This window comes from Alosa alosa, chromosome 15, assembly GCF_017589495.1.
Source record: "Alosa alosa isolate M-15738 ecotype Scorff River chromosome 15, AALO_Geno_1.1, whole genome shotgun sequence".
Classification (NCBI taxonomy): domain Eukaryota; kingdom Metazoa; phylum Chordata; class Actinopteri; order Clupeiformes; family Clupeidae; genus Alosa; species Alosa alosa.
The window spans coordinates 23455952-23473158 of record NC_063203.1 but is presented as its reverse complement, the minus strand read 5'-3'; the positions used below and the strand labels follow the sequence as shown (position 1 = coordinate 23473158).

The following is a 17207-nucleotide window of genomic DNA, read 5'->3' as shown; positions in this document are numbered from 1 at the left end:
TTCTAAGTTCTGCAACAATTGAAGGTTCTAAAATTCTATGTTGAATTCAATGAACCCAGATATTCTTTAGAATGTTAATTTCCCAACATTCCCGTCACACCGGTGTGACGGTACTCCTTTAAGGGTTAAATGTGTTTACCTGTCTGTTAGGCCGAGAGGCGCTTGCTCCCCTGGGCCCTGGACGCGTGATTTGTGCCCTGCTGTCGGGAGAGAACACCACACCAGGCCCATATGAGGAGGTGGTAAAGGGGATAGAAAGAGAGGGAGAGAGAGAGAAACAGAGGGAGAGAGGAAGAGAGAGAGAGGGGGGTTCTTGGTTCATCTATTGGTGGGTTTCAGCTCCACTTGCAGCAGTAGATGACAAACATTAAGAGTCATTATATATAAGGAGAGGGAAACAGAGAGCAAGGGGGGACTGGGAGGTGTGAGGTATGCGTGATCAACGTGAAGAACGTGATGGCTCAGTTGGCGGCTGTTTTGGCCACATGGCATGACTGGCGGGACGGAGACGGCAGGTGAAGTCCTCCAGATGTGTTCCACAGAGGAAGGCATGCGACGGGCACAGCCTGGCCATCCACAGACCGCAGAGAGGCCCGATGGGCATCCCACAAGATGGTTAAAGTTACAGGGGAATATTGAAATGGCGGCTGGAACTATTGCACAAATCTACTCCTGATGCCATATTATGTGACTTCACGCTTTAGACATCTCCCTCTCTTTCTAATCGGTCACGCTAAGGGGTCTGTCTGTCTCTGTCTTATTTCTGCATGCTCATAACGTTGCTGTTGCTTTGTGGACAATAACAATAACAGTTTCTGCAGAGGAATATCTTGCAGTGAGCCAGTTTTATCTATTTTATGCGTTTGTTTTGCACGCATAAGGATGACAAAGGCTGCACTGAATTAGCAAGTACTGCACAGAAATAGAAAGTTGTGGGGGAGACTGTGACAGCAGTATTCCTAGTGGACTCTCAGAAACACTTGTCCTCCATCTGTGTCCCATCAGGGCCACATTAACTCATACATGTTAAGTAGTAAACATGTTCTGGTTGGCTGACGGGCTATTGATTCTGTATATCGGGACCCCCCGGCAGCCGATGTCCCTTACTTACGGGTCTTTTTGCTTACTTGCCACACCAGGACACAGGGCTTGCTTATTCAGCAATGTTGGTAGGATTTACAGGTACAGGTACTGGTGCTGGCAGTACTTTACTTGTAGCACGTGCAACCTGCACATAGCTGACGAAGCACTAAATAAAGTGAAGAATGATACTAACGTCAGCAGCTGGGACTGAAATATCAGAGCCACGCTCTGTGTGTGTGTGTGTCGGTTACTCTCGGCAACTAACATGATTCTGCTGCAGAATCAGTGCACGTGCTACGTCCTACTGATGAAGATTTAATAAATAAAAACAAATCAGGTCAGTGCCGTTTTACAAAGCACCATGACTTACAGTATGACTGTCCCACTGCCATATTGCCATATTTGTACAGATTTATAATAGCACTAGCAGAAGACTTGGCCAGTTCTAGCCCAATCAGTTGCCCTGAGTTTGCATAGTGCTTCTGCAGAGGCACTGATAAAACTGGTGTTGTTTTGAGGGTCAAGTGTTGGTCCTTGAGAGTGCTGCTGATGGGATGTTTTTCCACACTTAATGCTGTGGATGAGGAAGGCTCTGTTAAATAACTCCATGTAATGTAAATGTTAGGGTAGCTCTTTCCAGTCCAGCCAAAACACAGTCACATGATCTATGGCCTTTGGCTCAATAGCCTGGTCTAGTTCGATGACAATTATCACAGGGACATAAATAAACCACGGAGCTGTGTTCTTTTAATCCTCTCTGTTATCTCCCTCCGTTTTTTTTTTCATCTTGGCGTCCGTGAAGAGGAAAGGATGACATGGTTGTCAGATAGCTTGTGAAGGTGCTACATGACTTCCTAATTTAGTCATGGCCATGACTGAACGGAGTGTTGGGCCTGATATGGGGCTATATCTGTTGCACGCTGTGCAGAACCTTCCCATGGGTTTCCAGTTTTCAGTGCGTCCAGCTCTTGTTTTTCATAACACACACGCCCCCCTGCACCCCCACCTCCTCTGTGGTAGTGTGGTGGTGGTGACGTACTTTCTGCAGAACCGGGTCATGTTTGCCCTCTGACCGGTAACTGCACAGGATGCTGGTAAATTCCCCTCTAACATCACACTGCTCTGAACTGTGGAAAGAATCATGGTCCCAGTTTTTTTTTTTTTTGCCCCGGGGCCAAATGCCGCATCAGTGCCAGGTCCGGCGCTGAACCTGGCCAGTGGGTCTGCGTGCTGGACCACTGGCAGGGCAGGCGGGAGAGAAACAAACAGTGGCGCGGTAGCCTGTGGCGCGTGCCAGCAGGGGCGATAAACAGTGCACTGCTGACAGGTGAGGGTAAACAGCTGGACAAATGACAGACACAGAGGCTAATGAGTGTGTCAACGCTGGGGCATAAAGAAGCCCTGTCATAGACACACACACACACACACACACACTCATTGCAATTTATAGATACACATTCATTAGCATGCTGCTCCTGGGCATGTGCACACACACACACACACACACACACACACACACACACACAAAAACACAGACATACGCACACACAAACACACGCTGGCGCACATCCTGGGTTGTATATGGTGTACATGCTTGTAGCACGTGTAAGAACTGCATACATAAAGCACTGTCTATAGTACGGTGGAGGCAGGGTCACGTTTGATATGGAACAAGACCTCCGCTGCGCGTCGGGGTCCGGTTCGCCCTGTCGGGACTTATTTTCCCAGTAATAAAAAGGCGTCTGCCAAATCCATAACCATAACCATGATATCCGATGGCTGTGTCCTGTTTAATACAATGCATTATTACACGGCTCTTTATAATGCTACAGAATGTTCCATTCACTTGAATAGGCCTTCCCAACGTTCGGTGGTCTGCTAATTCTCAATAACAGACCGTTGCTAAGTATAACAGACCGCTGTCAAGGAAAATGTGCTTCTATTTCACGTCTTTCATATCACTATGCAAGGACTGGAACTTCATTCAAAAGTGAAAGCAGACGGTTGATCAGCTGTGTTCTAAAGAATGTTTGATTCAAGTTCAGCGTGTGCTGTTGTCGAACTATTTGTTTCTCACCAAAAGCCACGATGAAACGGTACACTGAAAGACCGGGGTACACGAAACTTGGTGGGCATGTAACCCCACATGGATAGCATGGAACCATAATTTTTCGTTTTGATCTGTAGCCCCCGCTGGACTGGACCCCCGAAAGGAGGGTAGGGCAGACACAGTTTTCTGTGAATATCTCGAGGACCGTAGGGTTTAGGAGGACCACCTTTTTTTTTTGTATGTTGATCTCAAGGGGCCATGTCAACCCATTCCATAACCACTCATTTCATGTATGCCACCAGTTAATCACAAAATAAAAATGAGGTGTTGTAATTGCAGGTATCTGTGACCTAACATAGTCAAAACTGCACGAAATTGCAAGTGTAGGATCATTATGACACCCTCTGAATGCACACCAAGTTTCGTGGAATTCCGTTCATGGGGGGCCACACAATAAATTAATTTATGTTACTATACACCAACTGGCCTGTAGGAGTCAGTTTAGGTGAATATTTCGAGAACCGCAGGGCCTAGGGAGGACCACCTTTTTTTGTATGTTGGTCTTGAGGGGCCATGTCAACCCATCCCATTACCATTTATTTTATAACCTAGTTAAAAATTAAAAGCAAAAAAATTAGGTGTTTTCATACAATATTCTGGATGACATGGTGACGAAATTGACGAAATATGAGACCCTCTGAATGCATGCCAAGTTTCCTGAACTTTCGTTCATGGGGGGCCTTACAATAAAATAATTTATGTGTACATTTAGTGACCGTACACCAACAGAGTTTTCTGTGAATATCTTGAGAACCGTAGGGCCTAGGATGACCAATTTTTTGCGTATGTTTGCCTCCAGGGGTCATGTTAACCCATTCCATATGCACACATGTGCATAAACAGATACACACGCACACACATACATTCACAGTAATCATACGTATGACACATATGTACGCATGCATGCACATGCACAAACACAGGCACATACGCAGGCACACACACAAGCACGCACACACCCACACACACACACACACATAAACATAAAGATGTGCACGCACACATGCACACAATTCAAGAATTTCTCAGAATTATGAACAGGCAACATGGAGCTGGGATTGTATAAAATTAATTTTACATGTGAAATCTATTAACTAATCATGTTTTGGTACTTGTTGTCTAGCAGATACCAGTGAGAATTGAGTGTGCATAATGCAATTTAGTGAGACAGTTAGAATTATATATGCCTTTCAGCATGATTTATTTTTGTGGAAAAAATGTGCTGGAATGTGCGGCGGTTATATTTTGTACCGTTCTGCGGTACATCTAGTTGTCCCAATAATGACCGGCCTTCTATACATTATCCCTTACTTATACGTCATCCCCTGCTTCTATGCTAGAGACCTTGAGTCCTTATGTCATGCATCTTGGGATTGGAGTTTGCCAACTTGTGTTGTGTAAATGTTAAAGCATTTGTTTTCACCACATGCCCTTAAGATCAGGCCACGTAGTCAAGAGTCATTTAGTAGTAATTTGTGTCAAACTGTTTAATAAGCTTGCCTAATGCTTTCCTTTCACTGAGATAAGATGACTCATGTCATACACCATGTATAATATTAAGCACGTTATAGAATTAGTCTGTGGGTTTACTTTAAAACACACCACGTCTCCTCTGGGATATCCCAGCATGCTCTCTGGTCTTCCATGTCCGTAAATATCTTTGTCTTGTGTATGTGGTGCTAAGTCAGGACTGCTGACTCTCAGTCAGGACCAAAGATTCTAGAGCTTTGCTCTGTTCTAGAATCTTTGGTCAGGACTAACCATTGGCTCTACTCGAGCTCTGGCTTGGACCAATCAAGTGTTGCCTGGGTGCTCAAATGGGGAAAAAGCCTGTAAAAACATACAGGAATTACACTTGCCATGTAAACTACTTGCATAACAAATGTGTGGTCATTATCTTGCATATACAATCAGTGGTTTGCGTATTGGGTTTCATACTGAAATGGCATAATGGCCTTCAAAGAGCAGGTTAGGTCATACATAAAACGTATTATTAAATGTTATGTTTATTATGAAACATATTATGTTTTATGTAGGCCATAATTATGTTTTCGTTGACATATTTTTTTTTTTTTATTGCACATTCTGACTAAGCTCACACATTTGCAAATGTCATATGGGAAACATGCCCTTTACAATAACACCACTCTGCACCAAAAACTTCCGTCACCAGGGGTGGAGTAGGGCACGAAATATTACTGGAACATTTCAACTTCCCACGGCTTCCCTCGGGGGAAGTCCAGGGCTACTTAAAACATGCCATGGCCACTAATCTAAAGTCTTCAGTGGTCTGTACCCATTTCATACCTGTATGTCAGGTCATCATAGTGATCACCACATTATTACCAGGGCTGTGGGGAGGGGCCCCAGGGAGTGAGAGAGAGGGTCTGCAATCGCACCGTCCAGGCTGCTGGAAGAATTTATACTAACAGTGATGTCCATGTCCAAGGTCACAGTAATCAGTCCAACCTCAAAAACGTTACTAGTCGACCTGGAATTCTCTCGATTACCATTCCGCTAATGCCTGTGACAGTATGGCGTGTTTTGCGTAAGACCAAAAACAGACACAAACTTCCAGACAAAAACGATATATATATTGCCAGAAAACGGCTTTTAATTGCGTAGCACATGTTCAGTGTCTTCTCTGTCGTTGACACTCTGGTAACCACAGGGTGGGACGGCAAAGTCTTTCTGTATGAGGCAGGAGGGCAAGGTCATTCTCTCTAGGTCAGAAAAAAACACTCCGGAGGTGCCATGTTCTTTATATGTGCCAGAGCTCGTCCACTCTCACCCTACCCTGCTGCCCGTGAGTGTTTGTGTGTGAGTGTGTCACATCCCAGCCTTCTGTCATTCATCATCCTCCAGATCTCGTAGCAACCCAGAAACAACACCCGGCAAGTGTGTGTGTGTGTATGTTTCCTTAATTGCGAGAGCGGCTGTTTAAAAAGTCTCTGTTAGGAAATTGCCGGCCTGGGGAATTGCCTCTCGCCGGCCGACCATTGGGCGCTGATGACAGACCCGGAGATGTAAGAACTTGGCCTGAGTTGGTGAAAGAACATTTTCCTTGTTGTTAATAACTGGTAAAAAAAGAGCAGATTTTTGAGGAGGAAAGCTCTAATTCTAGCCTAACAGCCTAAATGGTGGCTGGATTGAGAGTGTGCTAACATCCTCCCTTACGGTCTGCATCAACATGCACCATCACGCCACCGCCACAGTTTTTCCCCCAAGCAATAGCCCTCCTAAATAACTCTTAAACTTGGACTTCATTGCACTTTATTTTTTATTTAACACAGCACTATCTACATGCCTATTAATTTATTGCTCATAATGGTTCTGTTTGTCCTTGTATCGTGTTTTTGTCTTTGTTTTTTGACTTTCTGTTTTACTGTGTGTTGCCTGCATGGAGAAGACCAAATCAAATTCCTAGTATCTGTATACATGGTGAAATAAAGTGGAATTGAATTGAATTGTTAGGAAGACCATGCGAGGGACACAGGCGCACAATGGCAGCGTTTGGAGTGTAGTCGCTGGGGAGTAGTCGCTGTATCAGTACCGAGTGGTCCCCCTCCCAAACAGCCTGGGTCTGTGGGCATGGTGTTTCTGTCTTTTGCAGTACTGTATGTCCCCTTGAGGACTCAGCGATTTAAGAGCTCTCTCCATGCGTATCATGTGTCCCTGTTCATCTCCCACCCCAGCACTTCATCCACCCTCTGCAGACTCCAGGAACAGAGCCTCTTCAGCTCCCCCACTGATAATTATGTTCCTGTTCCTTACTGAAAACTCTTCAGCTCCCCCACTGATAACTATGTTCCTGTTCCTTACTGAAAACTCTTCAGCTCCCCCACTGATAACTATGCTCCTGTTCCTTACTGAAAACTCTTGATTGCAATTCAAAACTCTGAACATTATAACATATTAAGGCAGTTTTCCCTGCCTCCTAGTATAAAATCACCCATGCTGTCATGATGTCAAGGTCACATGTTACATGATGTCAAAGTTACGTTTACACAGAAGTGCTGTAAAATGGTGCAAACCAATTTAAAATCTAGAACCAAGTTCTCCGTTTGTGACAGTTTTGCTGCCTCGTACGATGTGTCCCTTTGCCCGCGTTTGTTGTAGCATTTGTCACACATCTCTTCACTTCAACCTTCATCTTGTGTCTCTTTTCATCAGTCTGTTGAAATCTAACCATTCTCTGTGTCTCTTTTCATCAGTCTGTTGAACCTAACCATTCTGGGTCTCTCTGTGCTGCTATGTCCCTCCCTCACAGATCTGTGGCTACGTCAGCGCCATCTCGCCGACCGGCAACGACAACCTCAACTTGATCTCCTTCCGCTTCTCGGCGCTCAACCCCATCGTGGACCCGTGGATCTTCATCCTCTTCCGCAAGGCCGTCTTCCGCCACTTGCGGCAGCTGCTGCGCTGCCGTTTCCCCGGCAACGCCGTCAAGGCCACCGCGCACACCGCCCTGTCGCTGCCCCTGGAGGTCAGCGAGGCCAGCGCACCCATCGGCGCCGCCCTGCAGGCCAAAGCCTATGCCAGCCTCCCCCAGCAGTGAGGGCAGAAGACACCCAGGTCAGGGGACAAGGTTCAAAGGGGACAGGTGACACCTACAAACTGCTACTGGCAGCCATTTTAGAAATTCTCCCTAAATGGGCCCAGGGCATGTAGATGAGGACCAGTGAATGTGCTGGTGCCACCTGTGGCATCTTGACCTATCCAAAACAAAACAGATTCTGTGATTCTGGACTAAATGACAAGGAATGTATAGTGAGAACAAAAGGCCCCAGACATGGACCAAAGGCCAAAGGGCACGGTTGCATATTACTACTACTGTTTTTAGGGCTGCAGAACAAGGTTGCTAACCTTTGTACTGAATGCACTGATGAGATGCACTGCTAATCATTCATTGGTTTTGTAGTCTGATTCAAAAAACGACTGATTCCCATGTCCTCAAACAACTAAAAGATCTACTCCTTGGGAAGCCCAGGAATTAATCCAAACTCCCAGGGACACAAAGGACTGTGGAGAGAGGTCTTCTGACAGGGCCAAAGGTCCAGAGCTTTCAAACAGCATCGTCTGACTGGCCAGAGTGTATCAGCCATCCTTGAACTAACATGGTTGGGGCCGACACGCAAGCTTTCGCTCGCAGTGCATAACACTGTATGTGTGTGTGTGTGTGCGTGTGCGTGTGTAAAATTACAGGAAGAAGGTTGAGGATTTTTTGCTGGTCAAACTGCAGTAACTGTCGGTTGCTTGCTGACCTGGCGACTGGCCCAGACTACCACCTCACCTGCTTCAGAGTGTGGTGCTCTCAACACCAAATACAAATGTGGACCATTTGGGATTTTTGGCACGTCATTCTAGAATTCCACTGTGCAGATCTAGAACTCACATTGACATCATGCAAGTACATGACATCAAATAGAATCCTTGGTTAGGGACAATCTAATGACATATGACCGCACTCCCAAAGAACACCTACTCATCTTCAGGTTGACCATACCAGACAGTGTATGCTCTGAGCTGTTTACAGACCAAACTTGGCAAAAGTGAATATGTGTGTATCAGAATGCATTTCATGGTTCAGTCCATTGTGTGTGAATAGAAAGAGAGATCAAAGTTATTTAAAAGCAATGCCATGTTCAAACTGTTTTCAAAGAGTGAGTCCACTGATAAAAAACAAGCAAACAAACAAAACATTAATGTAACTGTATTTTTACCACTAGTTGTGAGGATGTTGCTTGGCGGCATTTGCTTTTCCTGCACTGTAAAAGAAAGTTTAGTCCTGAAAAATTATACTGCGGCAAGCTGGATGAAATGAAACACAGTTGTTTTTATTCTGTCTCATTTTGTTTCTAAAAATTGCTAAATTTTGACATGAAAAAAAAAAAAAAAAAAAAACAAGCAAGATCCTAAATGCAAATATTGATGGGTCAGCTTCATGCCCTCACATCCCACATAATAACTTAAGTTTATGCTCGAGACACTTTGCTCTGACTTTTCACTTTGTTATTTAAATTGGAGCCCATATTGTGCAATTGTCTTTTAGAAGTTTTTTTTATTATTATTATTATTATTTAAAATGTATGCTTTAGTGATGTGATTCCCTGTGCTATGACTCTTGTGACTGGATTGTAAGAAAACTATATGTCATCCATATGATCATTGACACACACATGTGTGTGTGTCAAAAGTCCACATAAGCAGCTGTCACTCAAACGACCACAGCTAAACATGACTAACAGAGACCTATGTGCATGTTCTTCAGAGATTACTGTTAGCCTTCTGCAGCTGACAGATTAGGTTTTAGCTTTTTTTTGTTCCATCTGGTAGTCTGGAAACAAACTAAACAGAACATTTTAAATTCCAATCTGCCAGAGTGATACATGGAAAGGTGAATGTCACCACTCCATTACAGTCACCCTGAGGTCACAGAGGGCCCTGCATGTCGGACTGTTTCTTCAAAGTGATTAATAGAAGAAATCTCTATTTTTTCCGTCATAGCTTTACCAATGCACATAGTTTGGACGGGATATTGGGGGTTTAGGCGCCAGATTTAGAAACAACTGGTAGATTCCAATCCAAGCCATGTGGCTGTTTTGCTAACAGAACAAAGAAACAGAATGGTGACAGGGACAAAAGTAATTAAACTAGGGTCCATACCACCAGGCAAGATGTGAGAATAGGTTATATTGCAGTATAATCTGAAGGCAAGAGGTGAGAATAGGTTATATTGCAGTATAATCTGAAGGCAGCTTGACAGACAGACAAACAAGCACATAGATTTGAGATATGGTGTATCAGCAGTTCAGGTCCCCTAACATTTAGATACGTTTAATTTAATACATAGGGCTCTAATTAAATGCGGGGCAAAGTGCTAAGTCTAAAGTCGAATAAAGTTTGCTTAATAACTACGCAAAATTGCAAATTTAATACCACGAGAAAGATCCGAAGCACAAACATCTAGAGTGAAACGGCTAAAAGCCAAATCATGTTGTTAGTTCATGCACAAGAACTTTGTTCACAGACTGACTTTGCACGTTGCCCTGCATTCAAATGAGGGCCCATAGATGTGAAGCACTTATAGCCTTCCATCCCTTCAAACGCTACATGTTGTGATTTGTGTCTGTTTGTGTAGCCCATGTGGTGCCATGTGCTTGTCATGATAACTTGTGAGCTTCTGTCTGTGTGCAGTGTGCTGTGGTGACTGTGCTGACATTAGTTTAGGACTCTGCATGATGTTACTTAGTGCCCGTCGCTAGTGTGCGCTGAAGCTGAACATGGCCGACCTGGTGACCAGCGCTATGACTTCAGCTCCATTAAGGGGCATTCTCTGGCAGGTAGAGCAGTTAGCTTGTTGCTTTAGTGTCTGAACAAATAAACAGGTCATAAAGAGGGATTAGCAGTACTAATCCAGCGGCGGCTAGGTGTATCTGTTTTAGGTAAACTGATGTGATTTGGCAGGACAGTGGGTTTTCCTCATTAAACACACTGTACACATTGTAGAGTCTGTACTTTATTTTCTCTCCGGAGCAGTCTGATCATTCCTCCTTACTCGCACTCTCTCTCTCTTGATCGAGACCACCGGTTAGCGCTGTTTTTAATGGCGACACTGATGCGAGCTCCGAGATTGATTGCACATGCCTTCGCAGATCTTTAAATAAATAAATAGCTGTGTTCAAAAGGCAAGGAGAAGACAAATGTGTCCTGAGAAGATTTGTCCAAATAAACGATCTGGATCCTGCTACTGTAGTGTCATCTATCAACTCACCCCACGGTCACATGTTTCAGCACCCAGATGGGATACATTCCCTGCAGTTTATGGAGAACCTTGCGCCATAACTGAACTGTATGGAGTGAGAGACACTCTATAGACACAATCATATCAATGTTTTTGGTCTTTCAACATTTCAAAACAAATGCATACTCACAAATGTATTTTCAACTGCATTCAGTATGCCATTGGGTGAGTCTATCTTTTTGTTATTCTGTGGACCAATGGCAGTGAAAAATTATTTCCAGACCAAGGCGGAGAAGAAAAAGCATGTTTTCTTGTAGTCTACAATTCCCCAGATATTTTTCTTGCTCAAAAATCAACACCATTATGTCAAATATCGTCCAGGATAATTTGCAAAGGTCAGAGATACAACTCTATAAAATGCCTTGCAGTTCATAGAACAGTGACTGTTTATTAATAATTCTTTTCTGATTAATGTGTATTTTGGAGTTGATTATAGTGTCAAAACACTGGCGTACTTGTGCAAATGTTACAACTTTCTGACTCTGTGAATAAATGTTCCCACCATTGTAGAACATTGCTGAATGCCTCCTGACTGCTTCATCATAAAAACCTAAATACATTCACCGTAGAGAAGAACTAGACACTTAAGTATCCATGTTACAAAAGTCTTGTCTTCTGACTTATTTAAAAAGGGCAGCCAAAAGAAAACTTCCAGATAAACAGGAACTCAGGTTTGTTGTGGCCTTTCTTGCTGTCCTAGTTGTGCAGATGACAATACGAATAGGCTACAAAACTATGACAGCTTTTGGGGACAAAATGCATTCTCACACAATGACTGTGGATTACACAATTATGGTGGATGTGGTTGCTAACTCGTAAATATTGACAGAGTAGGGACATTCAGCTGTGGTTGGCCACCGGGTCCTGGAGATGGATCAAATCAAATAAATACTCAATTATGAGTTGAATTGTTTTGCAGAGCTCAATAATCATCAGTAATTATCAGTGGCAATGGACCAACATCTAGCTCACGTGAACCACAAGCATGTCAGAAACACAATCTGTTCAGTGTTCTCTGTCTGTTTCACAATCTTTTCAGAGCTAACTAGCATCCACTGGATCTATCTGATTTGTTTAGATTGTGCCTAGGCCCTGGAACATGAATTCTGAATTCAGTAATTCATCATGCACTTATTTTGCAGCTGGGAGACTCAGATATCCCAAATTACTGATAAAGAAAAGAAGACTGTGTCAAATTGTCATCTCTTTCTTAATGAGCTATTACTGCTTTCTTTGAGGCATGGTTGATTGATTCAGGGTTGCAGGTTAACAGTGAACCAGAAATCATAACATCCTGCATATATTGAGAATAGAAGGATCAAGCTAAAGTTTCCCATCTAACAGAGAGCAATACAGGTCACAGTTGCCTCCTACAAACATGCGCTTCCATCTTGTATCACTGTCATTGCACTACGTGCTATTCTGCTATACACATCACAATCACCAAATACAACATCAGACGGACGTGCTACTTTATCAAGCAGAGTTAATTCTATTGTCGCAATGGAGTATATCAAGTGTTGCACTGCATCTGTAGAGTACTAATTTTTACAGTAAAAGCACTTACATTTTCACCCCAAATGTCCACTAATTTGCCATTCTAGTAAACAAAAAAGATTGCAATTCATAAATATTTCATCAACCTTAAAGAAATGGCAATGGTCTCACCACATTTTCCTTTGCTGGAGTAATTTCTCGTTTCTCCCAGAGGTTACAATATTAAATGCACTGCATGAAATGATTGACAACAATATGCTTAGACAGACACAATAAGGCTCAACTAAGGTAATGTTACTGTCAGGATGACGTGGTTTAAAGCCTAAAACTACAGTAGGGTCTGTTGATTTGGCCACTTTTCCCCCCTCTTCATTACAGCAGACTTATGGGAAGTGAAGATTATGATGTTAGTTAGTGATTTGTTAGTGATTTTATCAGGGAAATGAGATAATCAATAATGATGAGATGGCCAGGGAAAGGAGATGACCCAATTTAACATCAATTTGAGAGGGCTGTTTCGAGTCAATGTTCTTGTTGTTTTAGTTAACTTCGGTAGGTCAACTACTTGCAAGCCGGCATCTTCACAGGGCTCTTGAAGGTATCCATTCTCTGTAAGTTTCAGCAATACAGGCGCGCTCACTCACATACTTATTGAAGTATTTTGGGTGCGAGTTAAAAATGTCAATCTGGAAGTGGAGGAAACCGCACTCTCTTGTATGTTACTTTTTAAAAGGATTTATTGCACCATGCCCTTGAGTACAGACGCGTTTCGCCATCCATTCTGTGTGACACTCTGTGCTAACTGCATGCGATGTGAGTGAGTGTTAGTGACAAAATCAGTTTGATTACAAACTTGAATTGGAATGTCCTATAACTGGATGCGATGCAACACAGTGCTGTGCAGCGCGGTGCAGTGCAACAAACTTTTGTCAGACGCCCCGTTTCTATTTTCTTTCGGTTCCTTGTCTTGTCTTTTTGCCAAGCAAAAGCACATTACGTCGTCCCAATCAACCCAACTCGGCCAGGACTTGATTTGATAACAGATGTGCAACACCACCAGATATGCTGAAGAGAGGAGGGTGCTTCTAAACTAGTTTTAAGAGCCAACTATGTTTACCAATAAGAGCAAAAGGAGGTCAACTGTGTTTACAGGAACTGAGCTGTAGCTAAACAGCACTGAGAAGCTGAGTCATGCTTTCATGCTCTCCCCTGAAACAATTACTCTCAAATCTCTCTCTCTCCCTCACGCTGCCATGTGTCCTCTCCTCAGGAGCTATATATCACTCCGCATTCGTCAGCACCCCTCTGTGGACTCTCAACTAATGGCCTGTTCACACGTACTCAGATATGTTACATGTTTTTATTTGTTTTCATTCCGTCCACACGACATTAGTTGTTTTTTTTTTTTTTTTTTTTTTTTTTTTTTAAATCTCTGTACACACGAGAACACAACAATTGCAAACTATTGTCTGTCTATGTGTTCAAACTTTCATGACAGGTCAGTACTGTAGGTGGCAAAAAAAAAACGAAATCGGAATGCGATTCTTAGGTATGGACGGACGACAAGGTTGAATTGCTATTAAATAACACGTTACAGTAAGCTACAAAACGTGAAAAGTCCAGGAGGGTATAGCCAAAGATCCTTAATTACTGCTCCCCTTTATCCCCCTCTGGTACAGCCTACTGACTGGAAGTCAGTACACCAAGTTATCCCCAGACATTCATGTCATCATTTATAAAAAATCTCTGTTTTGCATGTCCACGGATCCAAGGAAACCGATGTTTAAGAAAATCTTCACTTTACAAAGCGTTTATAAAAATATCAGTTTTGAGTGAGCTAAAACACCGTTTACATGCAAACAAAAGGCCCAAACGCATAAAAAAAAATTCAGCTTTAAAAAATATCCGGGTACATGTGTACAGGGTCTAAGACTAAGTATCCAATGCCACAGAGTTGATGGTGCGTCCTGTTACTGTACAGGCCTCTCTAGACAGGAGTCACTGGGTTCGAGACAATCAGGAGACACAGGACGACCTTAGGTGCTCCCCCAGGAGTCATCAGAGATTGGATTGGAAGCATGGACGCAGGAGCCCAGAGCGACTGTGTACATTAACCTATGGCCATATGGTCGGGTTAAGTATTTAATTAGCCAGCGTGCGGCGACTAATGGCACCATCCTCCAGATGTCCGCTGCTGCCTCTCTTCAGGCGGAAGCAATGTGGAACGCAGTATTGACCCTTTCATCAATAAAAACAAAATCAATGCTTGAACGTTCTATTTGGGCCCCAATCTACTTCCTCTGCATTAAGATAACATATGGAATGTTAAAAAGGAAGTCTTGTGGGGCCAACTATGATGCTGATAATGGAACTCTCTTGCAAGGGTCCATTGATCACAATGTGTGCATGTGAAAATGGTGAGGGCTGTGTGTATGGAAGGCCTGCAACCCTACGTCAGATGAGATGAGAGCGGGAGATCTTTTTCTCCTTCATTAGAGCGTGCATCGATAATGGCAGAAGGGTAATTACTCCGCGGTATGGACCACACAAACGTATTTTCCAGCACGAGGGTTGAGCAAGCGCGGGGGTGGGCTGCTTGTTAACGCACCCGCTCGCTCGCTAGTTCTCGCTCTCCATATTTTCCATTGCGTCTGCTGCTCGACAGAGAGGAATGGGCAACAACGAGTTTGCTCATTAAGATTTACGCATGCTGCCTCATACAGACAGCCCATTCTGACCTGCTGCAACTCCCAGGAACATAAATGGGCACATGGTGGGAAAGGCCATGCATGCCATGAGGGCACTGCTATGGCATGACAACAACAAGCTGATAAAAGTCTGTGTGAGTGAATAATGAGTGAGGGCCTTTTCCTGTGCACTCACTTCATCAGATAAGACCAGGCAATATCAGAAGCAAAGAATTGTTTTCATCTGAAAATGTATCTAATGGTTTACTATTTGATCTCTCAGACATACTTGTGTCCCAGGTAAAAGCAAAACACTTTGCTTATATCAGATAAACAAATGATGCAGACAATAAGTGCTGATATGTAAGGTCAATAAGATGAGATAAAATAAGATAGCCAGAGGTGTAGAGATTTTTCCGGCAATTTCTCACATGGATCTGTTTCTTGAGGTCACCGACTGAGTACTGAGGGTACAAGAAAAAACGGTTCTAAAAACGTACAAGAACAATCAGTTATCTTGTGTTGCTGCAGCCAGAGCTTCCAGGCAGCTACAGGGCTACACTCTGAGAGCATGAACATATGGGCTCAAAATTGCCGGAATTCTCCTTTAAGGCCAACATTTTGCTTTGATAGCCATGGAGTAAAAACAAAATAGGTACACAGGAATGTCCATGCTCCAGGTCCGTCCTCAATAGATGACCCTGTGTGTCCACAGGTTCTCACACCAAAGTCCAACCAGTACAAGTCATAGAGAAACATGATAGAAAACAGGACTGAAAGCCAAAAAGAAACAGGGAGGCTGGATATGATCAGGCACTCTGGCATATGATGATCTCCAGTGGAGAGCCAATGAATTTCTCTGAAAAAAATAAAATAAAAAATGTTATCGGTCTACACAAATAAATAGTTCCTGCTAGTACTGAGGTCACCCGAGTACCATCTACCATATACCAGTCCTTGCCAAAGCAGATGGCAAACAGCTGTTCAAAATAACAGACACATAAGAAAAAATAAATAAAAATAGATCTTAAAATAACACCATGCCTAGAAAACTTTTCTGATATGAATCTGTCCCCTCACAACTGAATAAAGCACTACAACATTGTAATTCTGTCTTTATCTATATATCTGATCTATATCAGTGGTTCTCAAAGTGGGGTCCGCGACCCATAGTCAGGGGGTCCACAACATAATTAGCTTGAAATTCTAAAGTTTAGTTTTATCATTTTAAAACAGATGATGTCTACGGATGATGCCCCTTTTCACCCATAAAACAAGCAAATTGTGTCTATTTGATCCTACCCACATTTAACTTCACTTAGGCCATGAATAACCATTCCTATTACTGCTTAGCTTGGCTTATTTGTTAGCCAGCTAGCTGATAAATGTGTAGAAATGTTTGAGTCAGTCCATGTTGTCAAGTGACGGAAAAGCCAAAACTGACAAAAGACGAAGTTGCACATCTGCCAAAAAGGTTCCTTGGAACCAAAAACATTGAGAACCCCTGTTCTATATGACACATAAATACACAGACCAATGGGAGGCAACATATACACCAGTGGTTCTCAAACTGGGGTCCGCAACCCATAGCTAAGGGGTCCAAAAAATGAATTTACTCTAAATTATGAAGTTATGGTTTATCATTTTAAAAAAATCATATGATAGCCCTTTTCAAATTGTATCTATTTACTCCTACCCACATTAACATTTAAATTGAATCAGTTAACAAAGATCCATTCCTACTGCTGATTAGATGGTTTATTTGCCAACTAGCTATCTGAAGAATGTGCAAAAATGTCAGATCATGTCAGGTGATGCAAAATATGAAGTTCACAAAAGACAGATCAAGATACACATTTGCCAGAAAACACAGTGAACTTGGCCACAACTTCAGAGAATACGAATGGCATATGCTTCATTTTTACGATTATGAGGGCGTCCTTGGAATATTTTCTCTTGTCAGGGGGTCCTTGGAACCACGCAATTTGAGAACACCTGTTTTAACACTATTGATACTATTCCTGTA

General features: G+C 43.0%; 1 protein-coding gene across 1 annotated transcript in view; it reads left to right on the top strand.

Moving 5' to 3' along the window:
* Nucleotides 1-11503, top strand: part of ptgir (prostaglandin I2 receptor) — a 45003-nt gene extending 33500 nt beyond the window's left edge. Inside the window, exon 3 of the mRNA XM_048265607.1 lies at nt 7464-11503. Within this exon, the coding sequence (XP_048121564.1) occupies nt 7464-7751 (288 nt within the window). The 3' untranslated portion in view covers nt 7752-11503. The remainder of the gene's footprint in view (nt 1-7463) is intronic.
* Nucleotides 11504-17207: the final 5704 nt, after the last annotated feature.